General features: G+C 44.2%; 1 protein-coding gene across 5 annotated transcripts in view; it reads left to right on the top strand.

Moving 5' to 3' along the window:
- ltbp1 (latent transforming growth factor beta binding protein 1) overlaps positions 1-26,801 on the top strand; it is a 260,233-nt gene that overhangs the window by 184,827 nt on the left and 48,605 nt on the right. For all 5 annotated transcript variants that reach the window (XM_047351281.1, XM_047351282.1, XM_047351283.1 and 2 more), the window contains 7 exons: positions 8,000-8,086; positions 8,361-8,486; positions 15,297-15,416; positions 15,862-15,984; positions 18,295-18,420; positions 18,653-18,781; positions 20,382-20,510. In XM_047351281.1, the coding sequence (XP_047207237.1) occupies positions 8,000-8,086; positions 8,361-8,486; positions 15,297-15,416; positions 15,862-15,984; positions 18,295-18,420; positions 18,653-18,781; positions 20,382-20,510 (840 nt within the window). The remainder of the gene's footprint in view (positions 1-7,999; positions 8,087-8,360; positions 8,487-15,296; positions 15,417-15,861; positions 15,985-18,294; positions 18,421-18,652; positions 18,782-20,381; positions 20,511-26,801) is intronic.

The following is a 26,801-nucleotide window of genomic DNA, read 5'->3' as shown; positions in this document are numbered from 1 at the left end:
CTCACCCTCAAGTAAAACTGGAAAAAGGTGTTTTCTGTTCGATCTTTCTTTTAATTAACGATGAAGATGTTATAGTAGGAAAATTTTAAAACAAATGATACCCATTCTGTCTTGTTCAAAAAGTGCTTTCTATATATTACTCTGAAAAATGTGGCGACTGTAGGTTAAACTGTGTTCTAGCCTTTGCAGATTACAACTCTAATGTAGCATTAGATAGTCTGCCTAAGGATTCCTCTTGCATGCAATTAGAATGATGAATCCTAAAAGAAAAATCCATCCTCTGCTATTTGTTTCATGAAGAGAAAGATGAAACTGCTTTGACTCAGCATGTACTCAGTTCAAACACAGCCCCACAGGCTTGCATACGAGGGAACTTGGTCTGGTGGGGAGTTAAACCTGGCTAAGAGAAGGAGATGAGCGTCAGCTTCCCCTGTTAATATCCAGAACATGTTTGGCAACCTCCATGAGAAGAGAAAACGTTTGTAACATCCTACCCTAAAGCCCGGTGTGGTCCAAATTGCTACAAAGCTTTGAGTGTTCTGCTGTAGGTTGAAAATGTAGTCAAGAGAAGAAACATTGGGATGCCAATTAATAATTAATTAATATTAAAGGACGTAACTAAGTTAGTAATTTTTTCTTAAACCTAAAATTATAGCTGGATCCACTCTCAGCAGTGCTGTTTATCTGTTACAGAAGCCACTATTTCTTTCTCTGGTGATGGGTGGCAGCACAACTATGACATGGCGTAAGATTTAACCTCCTCAAGGGGCTTTTAATTTTCAAATGACAAGATAATACCTGCTGGGCTTTTGGAAATGGCTCTAAATTGAGATTTTTTTGCCACATTTGACTTGATTCTGTATCTGTTGGTAACTGATGGAAAATAATCTACGGACCACAGGAATAATCTTATTGTGCTTTGTTAGCATATTTAGGCTAAGTTTCCTGACTAAACTAGTGTTTCAAAAGTGTCCGAGCTTTCCGGGGACATGTATATTGGTGTGTGATGATTAATGACACAAAACAAAAATAAAGGGAACAAAGGGAACACTTAAACAACACAATATAACTCCAAGTGAATCAAACGTCTGTGAAATCAAACTGTCCACTTAGGAAGCAACACTGATTGACAATCAATTTCACAGCTGTTGTACAAATGGAATAGACAACAGGGGGAAATCTTTGGCGATTAGCAAGACACACTCAATAAAGGAGTGGTTCTGCAGGTGGGGACCACAGACCACTTCTCAGTACCTATGCTTTCTGGCTAATGTTTTGGTCACTTTTGAATGTTGGTGGTGCTTTCACACTCGTGGTAGCATGAGACGGACTCTACAACCCACACAAGTGGCTCAGGTAGTGCAGCTCATCCAGCATGGCACATCAATGCGAGCTGTGGCAAGAAGGTTTGCTGTGTCTGTCAGCGTAGTGTCCAGAGCCTGGAGGCGCTACCAGGAGACAGGCCAGTACACCAGGAGACGTGGAGGAGGCAGTAGGAGGGCAACAACCCAGCAGCAGGACCGCTACCTCCACCTTTGTTCAAGGAGGAACAGGAGGAGCACTGCCAGAGCCCTGCAAAATGACCTCCAGCAGGCCACAAATGTGCATGTGTCTGCACAAACGGTTAGAAACCGACTCCATGAGGATGGTATGAGGGCCCAACGTCCACAAATGGGGGTTGTGCTCACAGCCCAACATCACGCAGGACGCTTGGCATTTGCCAGAGAACACCAGGATTGGCAAATTCGCCACTGGCGCCCTGTGCTCTTCACAGATGAAAGCAGGTGCACACTGAGCACATGTGACAGATGTGACAGAGTCTGGAGACACCGTGGAGAGTGATCTGCTGCCTGAAACATCCTTCAACATGACTGGTTTGGCATTGGGTAAGTAATGGTGTGGGGTGGCATTTCTTTGGAGGGCCGCATGGCCTGGGAGGAGATCCCTCAGGAGACCATCCGCCGTCTCATCAGGAGCATGCCCAGGCGTTGTAGGGAGGTGATACAGGCACGTGGGGGCCACACACAATATTGAGCCTCATTTTGACTTGTTTTAAGGACATTACATCAATGTTGGATCAGCTTGTAGTGTGTTTTTTCCATTTTAATTTTGTGTGTGACTCCAAATCCAGGCCTCCATTGGTTAATAAATTTGATTTCCATTGATGATTTTTGTGTGATTTTGTTGTCAGCACATTCAACTTTGTACAGAACAAAGTATTCAATGAGAATATTTCATTCATTCAGATCTAGGATGTGCTATTTGAGTGTTCTCTTTGTATTTTTGAGCAGTGTATAAGGTTGACAATATAAACAATAAAAACAAAAATAAAAGGCAAAGAAGAAACAAGGACTGGCCTATTGGTTTCTTCTCTGGAATAAAAAGTCAGTTTAAAAAGACTTGTAGTCGTACTCGTCGTCTTCCGCTTATCCGGGACCGGGTCGCGGGGGCAGCAGACTCAACAGAGAAGCCCAGACGTCCCTCTCTCCAGACACCTCCTCCAGTTCCTCCAGGGGGGGCCCAAGGCGTTCCCAGGCCAGCCGAGAGACATAGTCCCCCCAGCGTGTCCTGGGCCGTCCCCTGGGCCTCCTCCCGGTGGGACGTGCCTGGAACACCTCCCGAGGAAGGCGTCCAGGAAGCATCTGGTATAGATGCCCGAGCCACCTCAACTGGCTCCTCTCGATGTGGAGGAGCAGCGGCTCTACTCCGAGCCCCTCCCGGATGGCCGAGCTTCTCACCCTATCTCTAAGGGAGTGCCCGGCCACCCTACCCTTTCAGCCGCTTGTATCCGGGATCTCGTTCTTTCGGTCATGACCCAAAGTTCATGGCCATAGGTGAAGGTAGGAACGTAGACCGACCAGTAAATTGAGAGCTTTGCTTTTCGGCTCAGCTCTCTCTTCACTACAACGAACCGGCACAGCGCCCCCATTACTGTGGCAGCCGCACCGATCCGTCTGTCGATCTCCCGCTCCATTCTTCCCTCACTCGTGAACAAGACCCCGAGATACTTAAACTCCTCCACTTGAGGCAGGAACTCCCCTCCAACCTGAAGAGGACAAGCCACCCTTTTCCGGTCGAGTACCATGGCCTCGGACTTGGAGGAGCTGATACTCATCCCAGCCGCTTTACACTCGGCTGCGAACCGCCACAGCGCATGCTGTAGGTCTTGGCTAGAGGGGGCCAGCAGAACCACGTCATCTGCAAAAAGAAGAGACGAAATCCACTGGTCCCCAAACCAGACCACCTCTGGCCTTGGCTGCGTCTAGAAATCCTGTCCATAAAAGTTATGAACAGGACCGGTGACAAAGGGCAGCCCTGCCAGAGTCCAACATGCACTGGGAACAGGTCCGACTTAGTGCCAGCAATGCGGACCAAACTCCTGCTCCGCTCGTACAGGGACCGGATGGCCCCTAGTAAAGGGCCCCCGATTCCATACTCCTGGAGCACCCCCCACAGGGCATCACGAGGGACACAGTCGAATGCTTTCTCCAGGTCCACAAAACACATGTGAACCGGTTGGGCAAACTCCCATGAACCCTCGAGCACCCTGTAGAGGGTATAGAGCTGGTCCAGTGATCCACGGCCGGGACGAAAACCACACTGCTCCTCCTGAAGCCGAGGTTCGACTATCGGTCGGACTCTCCTCTCCAATACCCTGGTGTAGGCCTTACCAGGGAGGCTGAGGAGTGTGATCCCCCTGTTGGAACACACCCTCCGGTCACCCTTCTTATGAAAGGGGACCACCACCCCAGTCTGCCAGTCCAGAGGCACTGTCCCCGACCGCCACACCAGTGTTGAAGAGGCGTGTCAACCATGACAGCCCGACAACTTCCAGAGACTTGAGGTACTCAGGGCGGATCTCATCCACCCCCGAAGGCCTTGCCACCGCGGAGCTTTTTAAGCACCTCGGTGACTTCAGCCTGGGTGATGAAAGAGTCCAACCCCGAGTCCCCAGCCTCTGTTTCCACCACGGAATGCGTGATGGCAGGTTTGAGGAGATCCTCGAAGTACTCCTTCCACCGCCCGATAATGTCCTCAGTCGAGGTCAGCAGTCTCCCGCCCCCACTATAAACAGTGTTGGCGAAGCACTGCTTCCCCCTCCTGAGGCGACGGACGGTTTGCCAGAATTGCTTCGAGGCCAACCGGTAGTCCTTCTCCATGGCCTCACCAAACTCCTCCCAGGCCCGAGTTTTTGCCTCTGCCACAGCCCGGGCCGCAGCACGCTTGGCCTCACGGTACCCGTCAGCCGCCTCAGGAGTCACACAAGCCAACCACAGCCGATAGGACTCCTTCTTCAGCTTAACAGCATCCCTTACTGCCGGTGTCCACCACCGGGTTCTGGGATTGCCGCCGCGACAGGCACCGCAGACCTTATGGCCACAGCTACGGGCAGCAGCATCGACAATAGATGCGGAGAACATGGTCCACTCGGACTCTATGTCTCCAACATCTTCCGGGATCTGGTCGAAGCTCTCCCGGAGGTGGGAGTTGAATACATCCCTGGCCAAGGGCTCTGCCAGGCGTTCCCAGCAGACCCTCACTATGCGCTTGGGCCTGCCAAGTCTGTCCGGCTTTCTCCTCCTCCAGCGGATCCAACTCACCACCAGGTGATGATCAGTGGACAGCTCAGCCCCTCTCTTCACCCGAGTGTCCAAAACATGCGGCCGAAGGTCTGATGATACGACAACAAAGTCGATCATCGACCTCCTGCCTAGAGTGTCCTGGTGCCAAGTCCACTGATGGACACCCCACCCTTATGTTTGAACATGGTGTTCGTTATGGACAATCCGTGACTAGCACAGAAGTCCAATAACAAAACACCACTCGGATCCAGATCGGGGAGGCCATTCCTCCCGATCACGCCTCTCCAGGTGTCACTGTCGTTCCCCACGTGGGCGTTAAAGTCCCCCAGCAGAATAATGGAGTCCCCGGGAGGGGCACCAAGAAGGCCGGGTACTCTGCACTGCCACTCGGACCGTAGGCTGAAATGATAGTCAGAGACCTCTCCCCAACCCGAAGGCGCAGGGATACGACCCTCTCATCCACTGGGGTAAACCCCAACACGAGACGGCTGAGCTGGGGGGCAACAAGCAAACCCACACCAGCCCGCCGCCTCTCCCCGTGGGCCACTCCAGAGTAGAACAGAGTCCAACCCCTCTCAAGCAGATGGGTTCCAGAGCCCACGCTGTGCGGGAGGCGAGCCCGACTATTTCTAGTCGATATCTCTCGACTTCCCGCACAAGCTCAGGCTCCTTCCCCCCCAGCGAGGTGACATTCCACGTCCCTAGAGCCAGCCTAACCATCCGGGGATCGGGCCGCTGAGGTCTCCACCTTCGTCCGCCACCCAATCCTCTTTGCACCGGTCCCTCACGGTTCCCCCTGCAGGTGGTGGGCCCACTGGGTGATGGCCTCACGTCTCTCGTTCGGGCTTGGCCCCGCCGGGTCCCGCGAGGAGCAACCCGGCCACCAGGCGCTCTCCGACGAGTCCCGACCCCAGGCCTGGCTCCAGGGTGGGACCCCGGCTCCGCCATACCGGGCGACGTCACGTGCCTCGATATTTTGTTCTTCATGAGGGATTCTTGAACCACTCTTTGTCTGACCCATCACCTAGAGCCTGTTTGCCATGGGAGACCCTACCAGGGGCATTTAGGCCCCAGACAGCATAGCCTCAAGGATCATTTGAGCACTCAAACCCCTCCACCACGTTAAGGTGGTGGTTCAAGGAGGGGAGTTAAAAAAAGACAAGTTTTTTAAAGAGATTCAAAATGGTCTAAAGTTCAAGCAGACCTCACAGAAAGATCCTAGAAGCTGCAGGTGACAAAGCTCTGTCTCCGCTGATAACAAACTCAGTCCTGGGAACATCTAGGAGCCTTTGGTCTAGAGATTGTAGAGTTCTACTGGGGCTGTGTGGATGTACAGTGCCTTGCGAAAGTACATGGAAGTGGAAGGAAGTGGAATGAAATTTATTGGATGCGTCAAACTTTTTTAACAAATAAAAAACTGAAAAGTGGGGCATATAATATTATTCGGCCCCTTTACTTTCAGTGCAGCAAACTCACTTCAGAAGTTCAGTTAGGATCTCTGAATGATCCAATGTTGTCCCAAATGACTGATGATGATAAATAGAATCCACCTGTGTGTAATCAAGTCTCCGTATAAATGCACCTGCTCTGTGATAGTCTCAGGGTTCTGTTCAAAGCGCAGAGAGCATCATGAAGACCAAGGAACACACCGGGCAGGTCCGAGATACTGTTGTGGAGAAGTTGAAAGCCGGATTTGGATACAAAAAGATTTCCCAAGCTTTAAACATCCCAAGGAGCACTGTGCAAGCAATCATGTTGAAATGAAAGGAGTATCAGACCACTGCAAATCTACCAAGACCCGGCCTGTCTCTAAACTTTCATCTCGAACAAAGAGAAGACTGATCAGAGATGCAGCCAAGAGGCCCATGATCACTCTGGATGAACTGCAGAGATCTACAGCTGAGGTGGGAGAGTCTGTCCATAGGACAACAATCAGTCGTACACTGCACAAATCTGGCCTTTATGGAAGAGTGGCAAGAAGAAAGCAATTTCTCAAAAAGTCTTGTTAAAGTTTGCCATAAGCCACCTGGGAGACACAACAAACATGTGGAAGAAGGTGCTCTGGTCAGATGAAACCAAAATCGAACTGTTTGGCCCCAACGCAAAACGATATGTTTGGCGTAAAAGCAACACAGCTCATCACCCTGAACACACCATCCCCACTGTCAAACATGGTGGTGGCAGCATCATGGTTTGGGCCTGCTTTTTGTCAGCAGGGATAGGGAAGATGGTCAAAATTGGTGGGAAGATGGATGGGGCCAAATACTGGACCATTCTGGAAGAAAACCTGTTGGAGTCTGCAAGAGACCTGAGACTGGGACGGAGATTTATCTTCCAACAAGACAATGATCCAAAACATAAAGCCAAATCTACAATGGAATGGTTCACAAATAAACGTATGCAGGTGTTGGAATGGCCAAGTCAAAGACCAGACCTGAATCCAATCAAGAATCTGTGGAAAGAGCTGAAGACTGCTGTTCACGAACGCTCTCCATCCAACCTCACTGAGCTCGAGCTGTTTTGCAAGGAAGAATGGGCAAGAATTTCAGTGTCTCAATGTGCAAAACTGATAGAGACATACCCCAAGCGACTTGCAGCTGTAATTGCAGCAAAGGGTGGCGCTAAAAAGTATTGAATGATGGACATAGGTTCAAAAGTATCTAAAAAAGCTGAGGATATAGAAGGCATAGCAGGGCCAAGGGTTCAAAGTAAGGGTAAAAACCTGACAGCACGGACTTTGTAAAAAGAAATGTTAAAAACTAGGCAAGAGGAATCATAAGGATTCAGAAGAGAGTTAAGAGAATTACTAAGAATTTGAGGTTTGTTGGTCTTCGCTTATCACATGCATGCTGTAGCAGCGTTTCTGCTCTGTTTAAACTTAAAATTGGTTGATAATCAGCCACCCTGGGCAGCTGTGAATGCTTTATTCTGTAAATCAGAACATAAATCCTGAAAGACATTCTGACATTACTGGTTGAAATTTCTTGTAAAGGCTTTGATGAGAGCATAGATTTCTGTCTGTCTGGAAATATTTGATAAAGATTGGCTGATTTTATTAAGATATTTTATTGCAAACCCTGTTAATCACTGTTAACCACTTATTGTGGGTGGTTGGGTTTAAATATTGTGTTAAAGTTTAAGGTCAAAGAAAACATCACCTACATGACCTACAGAGAAGCATAAACTGGGAGATGATTGAAACAAAAGGCTGGTAATATCCAGCCAGCGAGAAATGTTTAGCATTGTTGTAAGGTGCAAAAATATTATGACTAATTTGTCATGACAGAATTGTTTGCATAACAGTAACAGTACTCATGTTCATGTTTAAGATATCTTCCAATAATACTGGTCTCTATGTTGTATAAATGAAAAATGTCTATAATGGTGTTTGTTTTGTTTTTGTTTTTATTTGATAGAAGTTGTTGAGAGGACCTCTCCTCCTGCACCTGTGGAGATTCTCCCGTCCAACGCAGGCCAGGACATCGCACCCACTCAGTTAGCTGGTCAGTCTCGAATGCCTGACTGTTCTTTCTTGGTTTTACCAGGTTTCTGGTTTTCTGACTGTTTCATATTACAGAGCGCCATTGAAAGGCAAGCATTGTCAAGCTGCCCTCAAAGGCTTCATGCTACTTTTTGGTAGATGTTATGTACTTTTGGTGTTCCTTTGTTATTACAGTAAGCTGTAATATGTTGTTACTGTTGTTTTTTTAGGGTCTTTACATCCCTGCATGTTAATCTTTTGAAGCTGTTAATATTTTCCTTCATGTTTTTTCTTAGAGGTGGATGAGTGTCAGATCAACCCTTACATATGTGGACGTGGGATTTGTTACAACACAGTTGAGAGTTACACCTGCCACTGTGATGAGGGATACCACCTGAATGACCACCAAACTACCTGTGTAGGTAAGGAATGAAGAGAGAGAGGTCATCTAAAACATGTCCAGGGAAACATGTAGACTATATCACTTAAAGCACATTAAAACAACAACAAAGCCAACCAAAGTGCTGCACAATAAAGCAAACAAGCAGAGGACACAGAATAAAATACATGAATCAGCAGAGGTAAGAAAAAGCCAGTTTCAATGACTATAATCATAAAAACACAAAGAGGTCAAGAACAGCTCACACTGGGTCAAAGGCCAGGGAATAAAAGTGTATTTTTAAACAAGACTTAAAAACAGTGAGAGAGGCAGCCTGCTTGACATGTAGTGCCAGAACATTCCACAGTTTTGGACCTGCAACAGCGAAGCTCTGCCACCTCTGAGCTTGTATTGTGTGCCTGGAATCAATAAAAGCATCTGATCAGCTGACCTCCTAGAGCACTGTGGGACACATGGCTGCTCAAGATCAGAGAGATAAGAGGCGACAGAACTGTTGAGACATTTAAAAACATACAAAAGGATTTTAAAATGTATTTGGAAGAGAACCGGAAACCAGTGAAAGGCTGCCAAAACTGGAGAAATTTGCTCTCTCTTGGCTGTATAGGTTAAAAATTGGTCTGTGGCATTTTGAACCAGTTGTAAACGTAAAATGGCGGTCTGACAAATTCCATAAAGAAGCACATTGCAGTAGTCAAGCCTGGATGAAAGCATGTATTACTGTCTCAAGGTTTCTAGCAGACAGCATGGACTTCAATTTAGACAGTCGCTCAACTGGAAAAAGCTGAATGTAACAATTATATTTACATAACCATTTAATTTCATGAAAGGGTTTGTTTTCACTCCCAGATTAGTGACAAGCTGTTTGTCAAACGGGGCCAGAGAGGAAAGAATGATAAAGGGGTTCCTGTTTGTGCCACTGGATGGAAACAGCATAACTCCATCTTGATCTCATTTAAATTTAAGAAGTTTAAAGCTAATTCCTAACCAGGCAGTCAAGTAGAGGTTGGATGGTGCATGCACCAGTGTGCTTTAGAGAGAAGTAAATATGACACTCATCGGCATAAAAATGACAAGGGATGCCATATTCAGGAACAATAGCGCCTAATGACAGCAAGTATAAAGGAGAAAGAAGAGGTCCAAGAATGAAACATTGTGGTACAACCCATCGAAGAGCCGTGATGTGGAAATAAAATCTTTGATGTTGACATAAAAACTGTTGTTGGAGAGGTAGAACCTGAACTTTTTTGGGGGCGTACCCTTTGAGACTCACCCACTACTCCAGCCTAGAAATGAGGATCTCATGGTCAGTGGTGTCAAATGCAAAAGGACAAGAAGCACAAAATCAGCAAAATCCACAGCTACAAAGACATAAAAAAAAACCTCAACAGTGCAGACTTAGTGCTCTGGTGACATTTAAAGTCTAATTGTAAAACAAGTGTACTCAGAAATCATTGCATATGTACCTTAGCAGGCACATGCAGGTTCGGTGTCCTCCTTTTGTTTTGTTTTTAATCAATGTAAGGTCAGTCCTCCTCCTGATCTAAAACCTCCAATGGCCAGTCTGTAAACAAAGTAGAACCACTGCCTGCTGTATGTTTGGAGCATCCAAGTTCTTGTATACCATACCACACAAAACCACACACACAAAATCAAAGGAATAAATGCTGAAGTTTAACCATAAAGATGTTAAAGGATTTAACTGATGTTGGAGAGATCTTTAATATTGATAATTAAAACAGCTTAACTATCTTAATTGTGTTGCCTGCACCAGCCTGTATCCAGTCATATGACCTGGCAGTTTTCAGACATAAATATGGCAACATTTCTAATACCTGGTTCACACGGCAGGATTTTTATGCAGATTTTTACCCCGATCTTCCTCTTCAGATATGCCATGATTATTGTGATGGCTCTTAAGATAATTTTATGAGATATTCCTGGCATGTTTGTTGTATTAAGAGTGGTCTATGATTTTTTATAGTCTGTGTGGGGTCTCTAAGGTTTTGAAAATCAACTGACAGTTTTCAAATCTTGCCACATGAACCAGGCATAACCAGCATGCATTGCTTTGTGATCTTACTGCAGGTTAACACTATGAAGAGCTGCATTAAGACAAACACATCTTCAGCTGAAAGTGGATATTCACAAACAGTGTAAAAAAAACCAAAACGCATAACCCTTTTTTTCTTTACAATCCAATAATAAATCTGACTAAATGTCTCTTGTTTCAGTTCAGTTAGGATTACCAAAATGATTTCCATTTGCTAAATAAAATAATAATAATGATAAATAATAATAAATAAAAATAATGAGAGAATCTTCTGAGATTTTTATTTACACTTTGTTCAAATTCAGAAACTTAAATACACTAAGACTGCTATACTGTATATTTAAATTATCTGGGAAAGCCCAGCTGATGATGTCGTGCCTTTGTAAGCTTCTGGATGAGTGAAATGGAGGTACACCTGTGGATGTATTTTAAGGTAACACCTCAAACACACTGCTTTCTCATGTGACATCATGAAAAATCTAAAGAAATCAAGCAAGATGCGAGGAAGAGAATTGTGAACCTCCACAAATCTGGTTTATCCTTGAGAACAATTTCCAGAGGCCTGAAGGTGTCACATTCATCTGTTATTTCGGTATAAACTCCTTAGGAATATTTAGCCATCATCACTGTTCAGGGAGGAGACTGGTTCTGTGTCCCAGAGATGGATGTGGTTTTGTGCAAATGTGCATATCAACCCTTGACTGAACTGTTTTTGTTCATTCTTCACAGAATTGTTGTTCATTCATCAATAATTTGCTGCTGTTTCCTACTCCTGAAGACTTTTTTGGTCAGGTAGTTCTCTTTGGTCACTGGTGATCCAGGTTTTGTTATTGGAGAAGCAGCTCACTGTTTTGGTGGGGACACTTATGAACATATAGATTTATGAAGTGTTTCCTGACAGACACAACCATGTAAACAGCAAAAATTTCCAACAGGAATCCATTTTCAGTCTAACTAAAGATCTTGACATTGACACAAATTATAAATCAGTGGAATTTTAGAGGAGACCAGTTACTAGTCTGTGCACTCACTGGCCTCAACACTCCCCACCACTATGGGGACATAAATACAATGCACTCTATCATTACGTGGTTTCCTGCAATTTCAGCCCAGCACTCCCCACCCACCAAAACGATACTGAATCAGTGCTGCCAGGGCAAGCTGACCTCATGATTGTCTCCTCGTAACTGCGGTAAAATCGCATCTTCTTCTTTGTGGGGGAAGAGGTATCACATCTAGATATTTGAAGGTAATTTATACAGAGGTTTTTTTGTGTGCAACCAAAGTATCTATTAATGGGAATAATAGAGAAAACATGCTGAGAAGATGTTGGTTTGAGACATAGATGGGATACTAGAAAGAGAAACACCACGCTGTGGTGAAACATGTGGTGCAACGTTTATTCAACTGTTATATATACACGTGCCAAGTAAAACCTTAACTATACACGTGTTTAACCAGTTTGTGCCCCTGTTATTACTAAATGAAATACTTTATGTTTGAAGTTTATCCAGTCAAAGTTTATTTTTTGCCAGTAAGAGGCATAACATTCCTACTCTGCATAAATGTATCACCAGCTTTCATATTTGATTCTGGTTTAAACTCTAAAACCTTTAGAATTATTTTGAGTATTTAGGCCCATGTTCAGAAATTCGTACTCGTACTCGTCGTCTTCCGCTTATCTGGGAGCAGGCTCAGCTGAGACACCCAGACGTCCCTCTCCCCAGACACCTCCTCCAGCTCCTCCGGGTGGAGCCCAAGGCGTTCCCAGGCCAGCTGAGAGACATAGTCCCTCCAGCGTGTCCTGGGCCGTGTCCTGGGCCGTCCCCTGGACCTCCTCCCGGTGGGACGTGCCTGGAACACCTCCGGAGGAAGGCGTCCATGAGGCATCCGGTATGGATGCCCGAGCCACCTCAACTGGCTCCTCTCGATGTAGAGGAACAGCGGCTCTACTCGGAGCCCCTCCGAGCTCCTCACCCTATCTCTAAGGGAGTGCCCGGCCACCCTACGGAGGAAGCTCATTTCAGCTGCTTTTATCCGGGATCTCGTTCTTTCGGTCATGACCCAAAGTTCATGGCCATAGGTGAGGGTTGGAACGTAGACCGACCGGTAAATTGTGAGCTCGCTTTTCGGCTCAGCTCTCTCTTCACCACAACGGACCGGCACAGCGCCCCCATTACTGCGGCAGCCGCACCAATCTGTCTGTTGATCTCCCGCTCCATTCTTCCCTCACTCGTGAACAAGACCCCGAGATACTCAAACTCCTCCACTTGAGGCAGGAACTCCCCTCCAACCTGAAGAGGACAAGCCACCCTTTTCCGGTCGAGAACCATGGTCTTGGACTTGGAGGAGCTGATCCTCATCCCAGCCGCTTCACACTCAGCTGTGAACCGCCCCAGCGCATGCTGTAGGTCTTGGCTAGAGGGGGCCAGCAGGACCACGTCATCTGCAAAATGAAGAGACGAAATCCTCTGGTCCCCAAACCAGACCCCCTCCGGCCCTTGGCTGCGCCTAGAAATTCTATCCATAAAAGTTATGAACAGGACCGGTGACAAAGAGCAGCCCTGTCGGAGTCCAACATGCACCGGGAACAGGTCCGACTTAGTGCCGGCAATCCCAACCAAACTCCTGCTCCGCTTGTACAGAGACCGGATGGCCCCTAATAAAGAGCATCACGAGGGACACAGTCGAATGCTTTCTCCAGGTCCACAAAACACATGTAGACCGGTTGGGCAAACTCCCATGAGCCCTCGAGTACCCTGTAGAGGGTATAGAGCTGGTCCAGTGTTCCACGGCCGGGACCAAAACCACACTACTCCTCCTGAAGCCGAGGTTCGACTATCGGCCGGACTCTCCTCTCCAATACCCTGGCGTAGGCCTTACCAGGGGAGGCTGAGGAGTGTGATCCCCCTGTTGGAACACACCCTCCGGTCACCCTTCTTATGAAAGGGGACCACCACCCCAGTCTGCCAGTCCAGAGGCACTGTACCCGAACGCCACACCAGTGTTGAAGAGGCGTGTCAACCATGACAGCCCGACAACTTCCAGAGATTTGAGGTACTCAGGGCGGATCTCATCCACCCCTGAAGCCCTGCCACTGCGGAGCTTTTTAACCACCTCGGTGACTTCAGCCTGGGTGATGAAAGAGACCAACCCCGAGTCCCCAGCCTCTGTTTCCGCCAGGGAATGCGTGATGGCAGGATTGAGGAGATCCTCGAAGGACTCCTTTCACCGCCCAATAATGTCCCCAGTTGAGGTCAGCAGCCTCCCACCCCCACTGTAAACAGTGTTGGCAAAGCACTGCCTCCCCCTCCTGAGGCGGTGAATGGTTTGCCAGAATCGCTTCGAGGCCAACCGGTAGTCCTTCTCCATGGCTTCACCAAACTCCTCCCAGGACGGAGTTTTTGCCTCTGCCACCGCCCGGGACGCGGCACGCTTGGCCTTACGGTACCCGTCATCCGTCTCAGGATTCCCACAAGCCAACCACAGCCGATAGGACTCCTTCTTCAGCTTGACAGCGTCAGTTACTGCCGGTGTCCATCACCGGGTTCGGGGAGTGCCGCTGTTAAGAAATTGTTTTTACAAACCTACTGGTTGTTATTAAATTTTTGTCTGCTACATGTCCTTAATAGGACAACACCTAGTCATCTAGGGTATTTTGCAAGGTTAGAACCGATGCAGAGAGTGATCTTTGATCATTCCTCTTTGCACAACTTCTCTGGGTGTCCTAATCCCCTCTTATGCTCTCTTTACTTCAGCTCAGCTCACTGGTTTTCTACAGGAGTAAGTTCTGATGACTGAGATGGCCATGCTTATCATCCATTTGGATTATTAGTGTGTCGGTGTGTGTATGTGAGTGGGTGAACATATGTGTAAAAGTAAATGTGTTTGTGTTTATCGTACTTGAGCGACTTTGTCACCTGGAGGTGCACAGTTGTTAGAGTGCTAAGAACAGTAAAAGGCCTGCAACGCTCAGAACCCAAGAACAGCTCAGTAAAGATTATCAGTGAAGGACGGGAGCAGGAGGCACACGTTGAAATGTAGGGCACCATATCCACCCAACACAGCCATGCTGCCATCCTTGCATGCAGGTTAAGCCAATGCCCACCCATGCCCACACCACTACATCATTGACTTTATCTAGGGACCCCAAAGATCCCCAAAGACTCCAGGGGCCAGCCAAGCGAAGTGATCCCCCTGCCAGCAGCTGAGAGCAGCCAGGACCCCAGGCACCAGCAGGCAATAGCATGTGCACCCAACCTCCAAATCCTCAATATCCACCCAGGCATAACCCAAATCTCTTAACGCCCCTCACAACACTAGACCCTATTCTGCACCACCCATGCTGCAAGCTCCATGACAGTGAGCTTTGGAGATTTTTACCTATTCTGTCATCATGCTTACGTTGCAGGAAATGGGGCTCATTTTACTTTATCTTAGTTTTCACAATTAAACTTCTGTTTTACAATTAGAAGTTAACATGTCAATATTCTGTCACACATTAATTTACTGAAATTTAGAATTTGTTATAACTTTTGATCAATTTGATCATTTTTTTATAGATATTACATTTGTATAACAGGGGTTTCTGTTCAATTTGTGCCCCTTCAGTTATTTTGTATTATCCTCTGCAATGTTTGTTATTTGGAGTGATATACACTTCAGGTAAGGTGTCTCCTGCTTGTTGATGCCTAACCTACATGCTAGCTTACAACGGCGCTATTCATTCAAGAACTGCAACTGGACACAAAGTCACAGCTTTCTTTCTTTCTTTCTTTACAGATATTGATGAATGTGAAAATGGGACAGTGTGTCCTTCAGGTATTTGTTTCAATGAGCCTGGAGGTCACAGTTGTGGTTCCTGTCCAGACGGCTTTGTAGGGCAAGGAGGTCACTGCATGGGTAGGTCTGTGTTCGTTGATACACTGTTTGTGCAATAAATATGGTGTAGGGCTGCATAATTCTTGCTAAAATGTGTGCCACAAATTTTTTCAATATGGACAACATAATTTCCTGTCCTTGGTTGATACACTGGAGTTTAAATGTGATTGGTCTCTGCTTTAGTAAATCAGTTTAATATGGAGCAAACATAAAATTCTCTATTTTCTGTTTGTAAGTTTTGACCACAACATTGAACTGGACCAATGCTCAGATTTATCACCTAACTGAATTCACTCTGAGAATTTGCTGCATCCTGTCCCTTATCATTTACAAATTGTCTGCACAAAGACTTATTATAATGTTTGCCAAACAAATTACAGAAAAAACACACTGTTTATGTAATAACACATAACAATGATTAACCCTTTGTTGATTATGTTGTGTACAAACCTTTGTACCTTTCTAGATATAGACGAGTGCCATGATGAGCGAGTGTGTATCAGAGGCCTCTGCCTGAACACTGAAGGCTCGTTCCTGTGTCAGTGTGGGCCCGGGTTCAGATTGTCGTCAACTGGAGATCAGTGTGATGGTTTGCTATCTATTACTCCTACTTAAGTATCATTTAAGTTAAATCTCACTTATACATTTAATCAGTTCTTGATGTTCAGGTGTATCTTTCTGTATAGTAGAACATCATTGAAAAGTATTTTTTTAGATATTCAATTCAAAATGTAAAACTCATATAGTATATTAGATAGATTTATTACTTACAGGCTATGGTTTATACAATCATGGGGATGACTGCTAACTCTACAGTTGCCCAGCAGAAACCCTCCACAAGTTGGGAAACATAGTGCTGCATTCAAGCATGGTAATGGAACTTTGAGTGGAAGGGAACGGTCTGGTAGATAAAGGTGTGCAAGAAACATAAATAACCACAGCCTCAAGAGGATAGCAGGCCCTAATCTTTAAAACTTACAGAAATAAGCTATTGGACTATTTCACTCAGTGTTTAAGGAATCTATTTATTATTTGTGTTTATCAATAATAAAGACAAGCAATCTAAATTCCTTTTTATAACAATTTAGTTGCTTTTTATTTTCACCTCTAAACGTGGAAAGGAATTTCCTTTATTCTTGCTCCGTCTCTTTCACTCACTTGTTCTGAATTAGACATGACAGTACATATGCACACACCTGTATGTGTGCAGGTAATGCAGAATTCACACTGCATGTCCGAACACTCTGAGACGGACACTCAATCTTCAGCCACGGAAAGAGATGTATGCAGTCTAGCACAGTGAGGAGTATTTCAACTTCTGTATTGGTGAAACAAAAGATCCCAGTTCTGGGTCAAGACTCAGCAGTTCAGCTGTATCTGAAGGACAAGGGACTCTGTGAGGACACTAACCTTCACATTTAAGACAGTAAATCTGGTGGCTCGAAGGGCAAGTCTTTAGAAAAGATGTACAAAAACCAACATTAAATTTTAGCAATACTTACATTGGAGCCTTGACAGTTCTCACCTGGATGTTTTACAAGTATTCAACACGTTGGTGTCATTAGGTGACATCTTTCAAGTGACAAGGACCTTCAGGACTCCCAGGAGGGACTAGTGGGTCCCATTACTAATTGTCCTATGAGTGGTTCATATATACTTGGTTGATTCTCTCGATGCATGATCAGAACTGAGGAAACATTACAAATAACAGGTCAGGTTACAAAAAAAATTAAAGTCTATTTGATTTCTATTCAGTCACTTATCTGGTAGGAGTGTTTTCAGTAATCATAAATTACATAAACATTTTTAAAACCACTATGATGCAGCTGCTAAGCTTAGATAGATGCTCCTTGGCCAGAAAGGTAATCTAGACTGCAACGGCACTTCTGAAAGAGTAATAGAAGGTGTTAACCAACCTTTCAAGGACTATGAATGGAAACATAAAACAGAATCTGAACTCTGTAGTCATTACTCAAAGCACTAATGCTGGCAAGCATCAGACGGGTTTAACATATCAGTACAAACAGTAAAGTGTGTTGGTAACTTATGTCAGGTTAGATCTGGCCAAAGAATGATATAACCTGTCATTATTGATCTAACAGCTAAGGGCTGGAAAACTGGTCAGAACTAGAGAACATCTAGATAAGACCATTTGTTTTTCTTAAATTGAGCTTCAGATTGTCATAACCAGAATCCCTGAGGTACCTGCTCCCCAAGAAGCACCTCAATGATCAGGCATCCAATACAGCATGGGTCTGCCTCAGGCCAAGTCCTCCATTTTAGGCCAAGTCCTCCTTAACAGAAATAATTCTCTCTCAATAGATTCACAACATTTGTAAGCTGGTACACACAGAAACATTTTTAGAACTGGTGCCAGTAATGTGCATTAATAAATTCAAATACACACTTCCATGTGTGGAGCTCACTTTTTAACAACTTTGAACTGAAGAATAGTTATAGTTAGTGCAGCATTAATGGAACCCAATGCTTGCGTGAATAAAAGATGCATCTCAGGAGCAAAACATGGACATGTACAGGAGAGTTGTCCGACGGTGTGTGTATTTCCATTCTGTATATTGTTACTAATTGAGCTGAATCAAATCCTTTAAAATGTTTTGAATATTATGTTTTTGGGAAAGTTTTTATATTATCATACCTTTTGTCCAGTTTCAATTGTAGAATTTGCTGTTCAGCAGATGTCGATGTTGAGAGCAAGATACAGGAGTGGAGTCACTTTTTTTCTTTTGTCTGTCTTGCTTTTTAATTTTAAATAAACAAATGTATATCTGAATCCAGACCTAGTGTATCAATACTTGACTCTGTAGGACATTTAACATACATTTTAGTATACTAATCAATACAAATAAAAACTGACACCTCCTCTTGTGTTGCATTCCAGATGTGGATGAGTGTCAGGAGGAGATGGCTCCATGTCAGGCTGTGGGAGAGTGTGTCAACAACATGGGCTCCTACACCTGCACCTGCCCTGGGGGTTACAGACAGATCGATGGCACCAGCTGTATAGGTGACGTGTCACACTCTGTTAGGTCTACTGTTCACAAACACACACAATTAGCTTATCATGTATTAGTTATTGTGTATACGTTGTAGTGGTTTACCTTTCTCTGGTGGGCTTCACCATTTTGGTCCCTGTAAAGCTATCAGACCCCACAACTGTCCCAGTATTCTGACAGCATTCTGACCAGGCAAACAAGTACAAACACTAAACTCTGTTGGTTCTGCTTGTAACGTCCCAGATGTGGATGAATGTTTGGAAGAGACAGAGCTCTGCTCCCCTCATGGTACATGTCTCAACACGAAAGGCTCTTATCTGTGTGTGTGTGACACTGGATTCACCGCCAGCCTCGATGCGCCCTCTTGTGATGGTAAGATGCAACTATGCATACCCAAACACACGACTTGCTTTGGAAACATAAATATGTTTAATAAATATATCACTTCCTTTCTGTTGTAATACCTGTAAATTGACAGCAGACCAATAAAATAAATGTGCTACTGTGCAATTAATCTAATTTACCCTGAAAAATGAATGTAAATTTTTGATCATCCATGTTATCCTGTAGAACCTTGTTCTGTGCTGTTATATTTAGAAGACATCAGATGCGTCGAAGTGAAAATGTCTGACTTAATGTCAATAATGTGAAGTTTTCATTCAGGTGTTACAGGGACTGAACAGCCCCAAGCTGTGCTTGATACCATTGCATTGAGATGGGTTGGAAAGACTTCAGTAACATTAGCTGTTCTGTTAGGAATGGCTGGAATCTGTCTACGTTACTTGCAGCTTATCAGTAGAAATCTGTGGACTGAACCCCTGACTTCCTGACTGGCACATTTTCACTCTTATTGTTAAAGACCATGTACATCTTGGGCATCGGAATGAGAATCTGACCAAATGATAACTTTGAAATAAATACTATGGTCTCACTTTAACTGTTAACTGTTTTAAAACCGCAACACTTTGGTATATCTTTGATACCGGTAAAAAAGCTCATGCAGAGTGACTTACACTTGGCTCTCTCTAAAGTGCAGAAATAATTACTTATTGTTTTGTATTCTCTTCTCTTCTTTTGTTTAAAATAATCCTTTCTGGAATCACGGTTGGGTTACACATACTGTCAGCTTCTCAGTATTTCTGATGAAATGCAGGTACCATTGATTTTTTTAGATTCAACCATTTGAATATCATTTCAGCTCTGGGTTGTTATCTTTCTGTTTGAACTATCAAGAGCTGTTGAGCCTAATTTAAATTTAGAACAATGCTGATAGCTGGAAACTATGACAGATTAAACAGCCTGATGAAGGTACCTAAGATACTGACAGATGTCCAGAGCTGTTGTCAAGGCAACCAGTGGCTATGTGTCACAAAGGCTACCCTCATTTTCATCTCATATTCTGTATATCCATCAATATTTGACATTGAGGTATGAGGCAGAAGTGGAGAATATCTACAGTTTCCTTTAAATATGGAGCCTCAGCTTTCAACACCTTGGAGGGAGTCTAGGGCTCTGTGTCAAAGCTGCTACATATGCCCTCTTTTACCTCAGCAAACCAGAGAGAAAATAAGAAAAAACAGGAAAAGAAACAGATGGAAGACTTTAAGCTCGCTGTCTAGACTTGCAGGAATATTTGCTGCCCTCTCTCTTTGATTTATGCAAACACAGACTCCATTGAAATGTGTGTGTAGCTGTCAGTGTTTATTTTTCTGAAACCAAGTAATATTTGAAAATTTATGTTACCTTTTACATTGGGTCCTTTATCTGTAAATACATCAGCATTTATTTATTATGCTGCACATAATGTCTCCCGTTTAAAGTGTTTTGAGGGAAAAATAGAAAGACATATGTTTAGTCAGTCATTTAATAGATATTTAATTGTTACACCTTGACACATAAAATTGAAAGGATAACAATGAGGCACATGAGCAGCGCAGTTGTTGAACGCTTCTCTGCTTCCTGTTGTTTGCAGACATTGATGAGTGTGGGCTCAATGAGACACGATGTGGGCCCCATGGCTACTGTGAGAACAGGCTGGGCTCATTCCAGTGTCTCTGTGACCAAGGCTACCAGGAGTCTCAAGATGGCCAAGCTTGTGAGGGTGAGTGCAGTATGTATTGAATTTCACTCACTGATGAAAACAGACCCCAGAAGGAATGGTTCAGTTTGGACATAATTTGGCACATATGCAGTCTACTATTGCCCATGTCAGTGATCTGATTTGTAAGGAGCTGACACATTCAGAATGGCAGCAGAGCAGAAAAAGTGTTGGTTGCCACATATGGTTTTGCTTTTGAATGTCAGATGTTCATGTCTGTCCCATCCAAATAGCACCTTGTCTTCTATAATCAACACTGAACTATAGGAAGCACTACTCCTTCAAAAATATTGGTTGAATAGTTTTTTGTATGTTAAGCAAAAAGTTCAATATTGGTCTGATCTGAGCTGAGCAGAGCAGAGCACCATTTGGTGTGTCCCCTACATGACTTGTTGCAAAGTTTAAACAGGACATCTTATGACTTTCTTCTTGCCACAGTTTCATAAAGATTTTGTGGAGTACACAACTAATGGTTGTCCTGTTGACCGATCCACCTGATCTGTGGATGTGTACAGGTCCTCCAGAGTTACCATGGGCTTCTTAGCTGCTTCTCTAAATAATGTTCTCTTTACATAGCCTCAGTTTAGGTGGACCTTCATGTCCTTGTAGGTCTACAGTTAGTCCATTCTCATTCCATGTTCAGATGTTTTGAACAGAGCTCTGTGAGATGTTCAAAGCTTGAGATATTGTTGTAGAAGCTAATCCCGCTTTAAACGTCTCCACAACATGCTGGCTGATCTACCTGCTGTGTTCCTTGATGTTGAGATTAAATTACACACAGGTGGATACAGTTACTAATTAGGGGACGTCTGATGACAATTGGCTGCAGTGAATGTTATTTCGGGGTATGAGAGTAAAGTGTCATTGTAAATCACTTGTAACATTATTCAAATTTTTTGTTGTAAAAGTTTTGAAAACCATGTATTTTTTTCTCTCCACTTCACAGTGATGCACCAACTTTCTGTTGGTCTGTCACATAATATCCCAATAACATAAACCCAAGTTAATGGTTGTAAAGGGACTTGATGGGCATGCTTGATGCAACAGTTTGGTTACCAGTGATCACAGTTCAGACCAGCAAGAGGTACTTAACTTTGTTAGAGACAGCCATATTTTTTATCTTCAAGACACAAAGTTCTCATGGTGACCAACCAAAGGAGGTTCTCTGCTGAGAAGTAAATTAGTTACACATGTTATTTTGTATTTCACATTATTTTAATGACACTGCTGCTATAGTGCTATTGGCTAATGTGACATGAGGAAAATTCAGGCTAACACCCCTGTTTTTACCAATGTGGAGTCTCACTTCCATGATACATTTCCCTGTTAAAACCTTGACTCTGTATTCAAGAAGGATAACAGAACAGTCTAATCACTTCTGAAGCAGTTCCAGTTTGTTTCTGTTACCTTTGTCTATAGAAGTAACTTCAGACAGATTTAAAAGCAAGAATAATGAGCAGTGCATTCATACCAGTGGAATGAAGAAACATGGACATCAGTTTGAAAATCATGTTTTGTTCAAGTTTGATTTCGAGTTGCTGAAAGGCTCCCTGCTGTTCCCATCTAGTTTGATTTTCTCCAGCAGGTTGGCTTGTCACAACCTATTTCCAGCCACCACACACACACACCTAGTGGGCACTGGCACTAAAACACACATTCTGTTTCCAGACTTAAAATACAGTATTTGCTAAATGCCCACGTCAACACAGTTGCCATCTGGTCCTTGGCATTCTTGCCTGGTCCCACCCGAGTTCAGTCCAGCCAGCTTCCAAACCATCACTGCCCTGTGGCTCAAACACATAGAATCACATGTGATTGGACACACAAACACACTGACTGAAAGCCAACAGTAGTGGTGTACCACTGACCATTTAGAAAGTGTGATTTCACTTTCTTCCTCTTCTCCGTCCTTTTCTGTTATCTGATCAGCCAACATCATCTGTCCTCCTTTAATCATGTCATTTTATTGACATGAAGGTGAACTTTACTATAAATGTTTTTACCCCAATACTTAACAGTGTTTCCAGTCTATCATGGTTATTCTGTTTTCACTTTTTATGCTTCACATTTTACCCTGCCTAACTATTAACATAGCACTGAGAGGAACCTAATTTAGGATTTAGCAGTGTAGTTGATGAGTTAAACATTTGTATTAACTTACCTAGACAAACTGAAGATAAATAAAACACTAACTTCAGACAGACACTGTTGCTTTACAGCTTTTAGTTATTAATAAATTGTGAGTCATTTTCTCGTAGAAAAGAGATTTAAATTATCCGCTTAGATGGCCATATAAAGCTTTGTAGAATTGTGCAGCTCAAGGAGGCAGCAGGTTGGAGTAACTCTGTTACTTTTCATTCTGATTAATTCTTTTTAAGAACTCAAAATTTATTTGTTTGGACGATTATCCTCTCTGGTATCGGATGGTGTGCAGCTGAAAAGATTTTTGCTGATATCTTTTTACTTTTGGACATTTGTTATGATGCATCTCTTGGCAACGGGGTTGTTTTTTTACATCCAGTAGCAGCTACCTAATATTTCAAAAACTCAAATAATACTTCAACTTCAGCCCCAACTCATCAACCTGAGGAGTTGAAATGGAGTTCCCGTGGATACAGAGCAGGAGCAAAGAGAAGAGAGAGGAGGAAGTTCAAACCATCTCTCCCATCGATTATGATGGGCTATGTGAGATCGTTGGAACAAGATGGTTGAACTCCAAGCGCTACAAAAGTCCCAGCCAGAGTATCGGGAATGCAGTATTATGCGTTTCACTGAGACATGGCTGCAGGATCATATCCCAGACTCCAGCGTCTCTCTGCCAGGATTATGACTGGATATTGAACTGTTAGCACTACGCTTTTGCCCATATTATTTACCCAGAGAGTTCACCAGTGTTATTTTGGCAACAGTATACGTTCCACCTTTATCTGTTGCCGACACTTATATTGCCGGGTATTTTCCTGACCCACATGTGAAACCACTCAGACACAGGGACAAGAGAACGTTTTCAACAAGTTTATTTTGTGGATTATCTAAAAGGCAGGACACAAGTGTCAACAGGATCTGGATCATTCTGTGGAGGAGAGGTGAGTTATAATCTATTCCGAAGGGGGTGAGTTGAATGTTGACAGAGAACAAGGAAGGCTTATGTTTCTGGAGGCGCTTAGTGTCTTCCTGGAGGTAATCCGTGTGCTTTGTTATCTGTTGAAAGGCTCGGCTGGATCGGTGAGTGAGTGGGCAGGTAGGTGCTTAGAGCGGCTCAGTCAATTAGCAGACCTCTGGAGGAGGAATCTTTCAAGGAAGAGCTATCCTCCACATGAACGGCGAGAACCCGGAAAGGAGGTCGTCAACCAAACCTAGGAGCGAGGCAACAAAGGGGTTTAGAACAGGAAACTGCTAGAAGCTGGGTCAGACCAAGTTTCTGGAGATAACCTGAGAACAGAGAGTCTTGAGGTTACCAACTGCATGAATCAACAGGCAGAGAATGTTTGTCCAGCCGCTCTTGTTAAGCACAGTAGTAGAAATTGTTCGCAGGTGCACTGATCAGCTAGTGCCACACCCACCACCATACTTCTGGTGAACAGCAGGGAGACTCACAAATGTACACAAGCATGCGCGCACACACACACACACACACACACACACACACACACACACACACACACACACAGAACCAACCAATCACACCACACCATAACAGACACTGCATGTGATGCGATCAGCTCAGTTGTTGCTAAGCTACAGACACAACGCCCCAATGCGTTAATGGCAATATCTGGTGATTTTAACCATGCTTCACTCTCTGCTACACATGTTTCAACAGTTTGTCAGCTGCTCTACCAGAGAAAACAAAACATTGGATTTATTTTATGCAAATGTGAAGGACTCATACATCTCTACAGCAAGACCTCCTCTAGGCAAATCATATCACAATCTTGTTTTTCTCTGCTCGAAATATAAGCCCCTTGTTCAGAGACAACCTGTAATAAAGAGGACTGTGAGAAAATGGCCACAGGAAGCTGAAGAACCCCTGCAAGGTTGCTTTGAGGCTACAGACTGGGAACACACTGTGCCAACCACATGGAGAGGACATCAATGCCATGACTGAGTGTGTAACCGACTATATAAACTTCTGTGTGGATAGCACCATTCCCACCAGAATGGTGAGATGTTTCTCCAATAACAAACCTTGGATCACCAGTGACCTGAAGGACCTGCTTAACAAGAAAAAAAGAGCCTTCAGAAAGGGAATACAGAGAATTATTGAGGAGTTTACAGAAGCAACTTAAAGTCAAGATAAGACACAGCAAGGAGGTGTACAAGAAGAAGCTGGAGAGCAAGCTCCAGCAAAACAATATCAGATATGTGTGGACAGGGATGAAGAAGATCACAGGCTTCAAGCAGAAGGATGATCAGACCGATGGAGGTCTGGACAGAGCCAATGAACTGAACACATTCTTCAATAGGTTCAGTTCAGAAACAAGTTTTGCATCCTCCTCTCCTGCCCACAGCTAAAAAAACATCCCACCCTCCTCGGACCCACAGGTTTCCTGTCACACCTCAAATGTTTTATCTTCCACCTCAGCGATGGACCCTTCTGCTTCTACATGTTTGCCTTCAACCATATCGGAAGATGCTGATGCTCCCTTTCCCTCCACCTTCCACCTGTGTGTCTCAAGAAGTCAGGTGAAGATGCAACTGGAGAGACTGAATCGGAATAAGACTGCAGGTCCAGATCGTGTCAGCCCTAGAGTCCTGAATGCCTGTGCAGAGCAGCTCTGTGGGATTCTGCAGCACCTCTTCAACCTTAGCCTGACCCAGAAGAAGGTTCCAGTGTTGTGAAAGACCTCCTGTCTTGTTCTGGTACCAAAGACTCACCCATCAGTCCTCAATGACTATAGACCTGTTGCCCTGACATCTCACATCATGAAGGTCCTAGAGAGATTCCTGTTGATCCACCTGAGTAAGCAAACAGTAAACTTTCATGACCCCTTTCAGTTTGCTTATCGCTGTGTAATCGGAGTTGAAGATGCCATCATACACCTGCTTCAATAAACCCGCTGTCATCTGGACAAAAACCAGCAGCAGTGTGAGGATCATGTTCTTTGGTTTCTCCAGTGCATTTAATACAATCCAACCTGATTTGCTTTGTCAGAAACTCCAGAAGACTCAGGTGGAGGCCTCAACAATCTCCTGGATCAAAGACTACCTGACAAACAGACCACAGTTTGTGAGACTGAAGGGTTGTGAGTCTAACCAGGTAGTCAGCAGCACAGGAGCACCACAGGGGATGATACTCTCACCATTCCTTTTCACTCTGTACACCTCAGACCTCCAGTACAAGACAGACTCCTGTCATCTGCAGAAATACTCTAATGATGCTGCAGTTGTGGGGTGGATCAGAGATGGACAAGAAGCTGAGTACAGGAAGGTGGTGGACCGCTTTGTGGCATGGTGTGGAAACAATCATCTCATCTTGAACGTGACTAAAACAAAGGAGATGATTGTAGATTTTAGGAGAAACAGGAATAAGTCAAACACTATTTCCATCATGGGAGAAGAGGTGGAGGTGATGGAGGAGTATAAATACCTCGGTGTTCACCTGGACAACAGACTGGAGTGGAGATGCAACTGTGAAGCCATCTACAAGAAGGACCAGAGCAGACTGTATTTCTTGAGGAAGCTTAGGTCCTTTGGTGTTTGCAGCAAGATGCTGCAGATCTTCTATAAGTCCATTGTGGAGAGCGTGATCTCTTCTGCAATCATCTGCTGGGGTAGCAGCATCAGAGCCAGGGACTTAAAAAACTCAACAATCTAATAAAGAAGGCTGGTTCTGTTCTGGAAACTACAATGCAACCTCTGGAGATCATTGTACAAAGAAGGATTCTTCATGAAATGAAGAACATTATGGAGAACCCTGAGCATCCTCTTCATGAGACTGTCCTACAACAACAGAGTGTCTTCAGTCAGAGGCTTCTTCAGATCTGCTGTTAGTCGGACTGCTACAGGAGATCCTTCCTACCCACAGCCATCAGCATCTACAACGACTCTTTGAAAAACCTGCAGAATATGAGCCACAACAACGTTTAATTTCCCTTTGGCATAAATAAAGTATTTTCGAATTGAATCAGAATTTTGAATTGAATATATATTATTTTGACAGTTGCCCTTGTATGAACTGAAGTTACACAATTATAATCTGCAGATGGAACCCACAATGCACAAAGTATTTAGAAATTAGTGTTTTTACAAGCAAAAAAAGAAAATGTAGGCAATTTTCTTTTCTTTTAAATG

This window comes from Girardinichthys multiradiatus, chromosome 22 (genome assembly GCF_021462225.1).
Source record: "Girardinichthys multiradiatus isolate DD_20200921_A chromosome 22, DD_fGirMul_XY1, whole genome shotgun sequence".
NCBI lineage: Eukaryota > Metazoa > Chordata > Actinopteri > Cyprinodontiformes > Goodeidae > Girardinichthys > Girardinichthys multiradiatus.
Note: the sequence above shows the minus strand (reverse complement) of the source record. Positions and strands in the feature narration are given on the sequence as shown.